Source organism: Lytechinus pictus, chromosome 4, assembly GCF_037042905.1.
Source record: "Lytechinus pictus isolate F3 Inbred chromosome 4, Lp3.0, whole genome shotgun sequence".
NCBI classification, from domain to species: domain Eukaryota; kingdom Metazoa; phylum Echinodermata; class Echinoidea; order Temnopleuroida; family Toxopneustidae; genus Lytechinus; species Lytechinus pictus.
This window is the reverse complement of record NC_087248.1, coordinates 7,682,769-7,685,551: the sequence shown is the minus strand read 5'-3', so window position 1 is coordinate 7,685,551 and position 2,783 is coordinate 7,682,769. Positions and strand designations below refer to the sequence as shown.

Here is a 2,783-nt window from a genome sequence, read left to right as displayed (position 1 = left end):
GAGCACTTGGGATTCCCCACTTTGATAGTCTTTGCTCGGAGACCGCACATGATAGTGGGATTTGTATTTTCTCTAGTGTCTCGTATCCATTCCGACTGAATCCGCTACTAAAGTATAAGATTGGGAAATTGAATAATTATAAGCAACACTACAAAAAGATGATAATGATAGTGAATGGTGATCGTGATAGTGGCGATGAAAGCTTCACTGCTTCAATAATCGTTGTCAGCAAATTTGTAGAATCATAGTAAGGCTTCAGTTTTTTTTTTTTTTTTTTTTTTTTTTTTTTTTTGGGGGGGGGGGGGTCATATTTGTTGCATAGGCCTAATACTTGCATTGTATCTTATCTATAACTTTCTTTTTTAAAACAGGGCCCTGGGAACGAGTTTTGACTGGGTGTACTGATGCAATGTTTAAAAGCCAAACAAAAAAAGGGGGGGGGTCGCTAAAAATAAATTGGCCCAGAGAATTCTGAAAAGCAATAAGGGGGGTTTACTAAAAATGGAGGTCATTTTGGATACATAATCCCATCTTTACACATCTTCCAGATTACCAGGGGGTGCTGCTTTGGGAGAATGATACATGCAGCACCCCCGCCCCCCAGGGCCATGATCTAAAGTTTTGTGAGAGAGCGGAGCGACCAGTAAAACACTATCCAGGCATTACGGTATGTGTATAATTTATTAAGAAGTAGGTAGGCTTAAAGTTTTGTTTATATTCTGGTTTGAAAAAGAAATTGTTGAAAATTTTCGATTCTTGGAATCTATCCTTGAACCTTTAAAAAATAGAAATTCCTGAAGATCAAGAGAAAAGGATTCCGCTGGTTTTATAGGAGAGAGACACCCGAACAATGATCTGTGTCAGCGGTAGCTCCGGACGGCAAGGGACGTCAATAAAGCTTATTCTGGAAAACATACGTGATAGAAAATGCACGACTACCTAATTTTTCTTACAACTTTGATTTAGTTTGACTTTTACTTTGATATTCTCCTCGCCCAACTTGCTTGCTATATATATTTAGAAGTATACAGAAGTATATAAGCAAAAAAGAATCGGCACAGAAAATTACCAAATTAAAGTGAGACTCACTTCTACCTTTAAAAAAATTGCTCGCTACGCGCGCTTGTCTAGCTGGGTTTTGTTTTCACTCGCCAAATTTACTATTATACATGTAATACATTTCCCTCCCCCCCCCCTCACGATCCGTGCATCAGTCCATTATGATAAATGCACTGCAGCATAAATCAATCAAGCTTGCGAACATTATACCCGTTGCTATGTCTGGCAAAGACAACCTTTGTTTGAAACTAAGCATTACAATTTGGATAAGTTAGTTAATATCCATTACCCATTTTCCACTATAACACAATCGAAATAATACGTAATCTGTATCAATTGATGATGAAAAACAACCTGTCACTCTTTTGCATTCATTTTCCTTGAGTCTAAAACGGAAAGACTAGGAATGAACATGATATGTGGAATTCCCCACCATTACACTGAGCACGATAAACCGAAGTATTATCTTTGTTCTTCAAGCTATTGCTGCTTTTGTCGTGATGCGTTGAAGTATTACTACTAACTAACTGCAGGCCATGAGGAACTACTTTCTCCTTTTGGAAAAACTTTGGCCTAACAAGGAAGAAACATGGTAAGAATATTTTTACACTATTTCTTTTTGCATTTTACGTGTTCTAGTGTACGTTTCCATAATCATATCGAATAAAAATATAATTGTGATATAAATCCTAAATTTTAAAGAAAATAAACTAATCAACCTATGTCTTTTGGTTTTTTTTTTATTGCATAATTCATGAAGTTCAATTTTCATAAATTTCATTCTAAAAGCTCTCGAGTTGGGAATCGCATTGCAATTTTGTCACAGACAACCAGATGTCGACTATATAGACCTAAATATTCATATATATATATATATAAACCCCTCAAAAAAAAGTTTGGAAATCTGAGTTTGGCCATTAATTTCTCCCAACTTCAAATTTTACACAATGCATATTTGACATCATTTAAAAGATAATTTAATCTTCTTTAAAATGATACCATGCTTGTTATGATCATGCCATCAGGAAAAGAGCATGATTCAAAAGTGTTGGATGAGGTGTGAATTGAAAAGCTGCAAAAAGAGATGAGAATCCATTCAAATCAAGCCCCTGCTTCTTAATTTGTTATGTTTTGTTGTGGTTTATGTAGTGATGGTTGTTTGTTTGTTATTTGTTTGCTTGTGCATCTAGGTGTGTTTGATTCCATGTTAATGTTGATGTTGAGGTGCATGAAAACATTTAAAAGAAACCGTTGAGAAACTCACCACGGAAAAAGAACAGTGACTTTCAATATTGTGTCATTTTGCAACTTTTGAATTTTGACCTTGCCCCACATTTCAAGGCACTGCACCTCCATGTGAACCATAATCATATCCTGTAAAGTATCATTTTAAAGAAAATTGAATGATCTATTCATTGATATTAATTACACATTGATATTTACTAAAACCGAGGAGGGAGTATCGATCAAAGTCAAAAGAAACCGCTGAGAAACTCACTCATCACCACGGAAAAAAGAACAGTGACTTTCAATATTGTGTCATTTTGCAACTTTTGAATTTTGACCTTGCCCCACAATTCAAGGCACTGCACCTCCATGTGAACCATAATCATATCCTGTAAAGTATCATTTTAAAGAAAATTGAATGATCTATTACACATTGATATTTACTAAAACCGAGGAGGGATTATCGATCAAGGTCAAAAGAAACCGCTGAGAAACTC

The 2,783-nt window shown here is 35.5% G+C and overlaps 1 protein-coding gene across 1 annotated transcript in view; it reads left to right on the top strand.

Moving 5' to 3' along the window:
• The first annotated feature begins 1,563 nt into the window (after positions 1-1,563).
• Positions 1,564-2,783, top strand: part of LOC129259613 (activating signal cointegrator 1 complex subunit 3-like) — a 46,731-nt gene continuing 45,511 nt past the window's right edge. Inside the window, exon 1 of the mRNA XM_064098300.1 lies at positions 1,564-1,651. Coding sequence (XP_063954370.1) covers positions 1,649-1,651 — 3 coding nt within the window. The 5' untranslated portion in view covers positions 1,564-1,648. The remainder of the gene's footprint in view (positions 1,652-2,783) is intronic.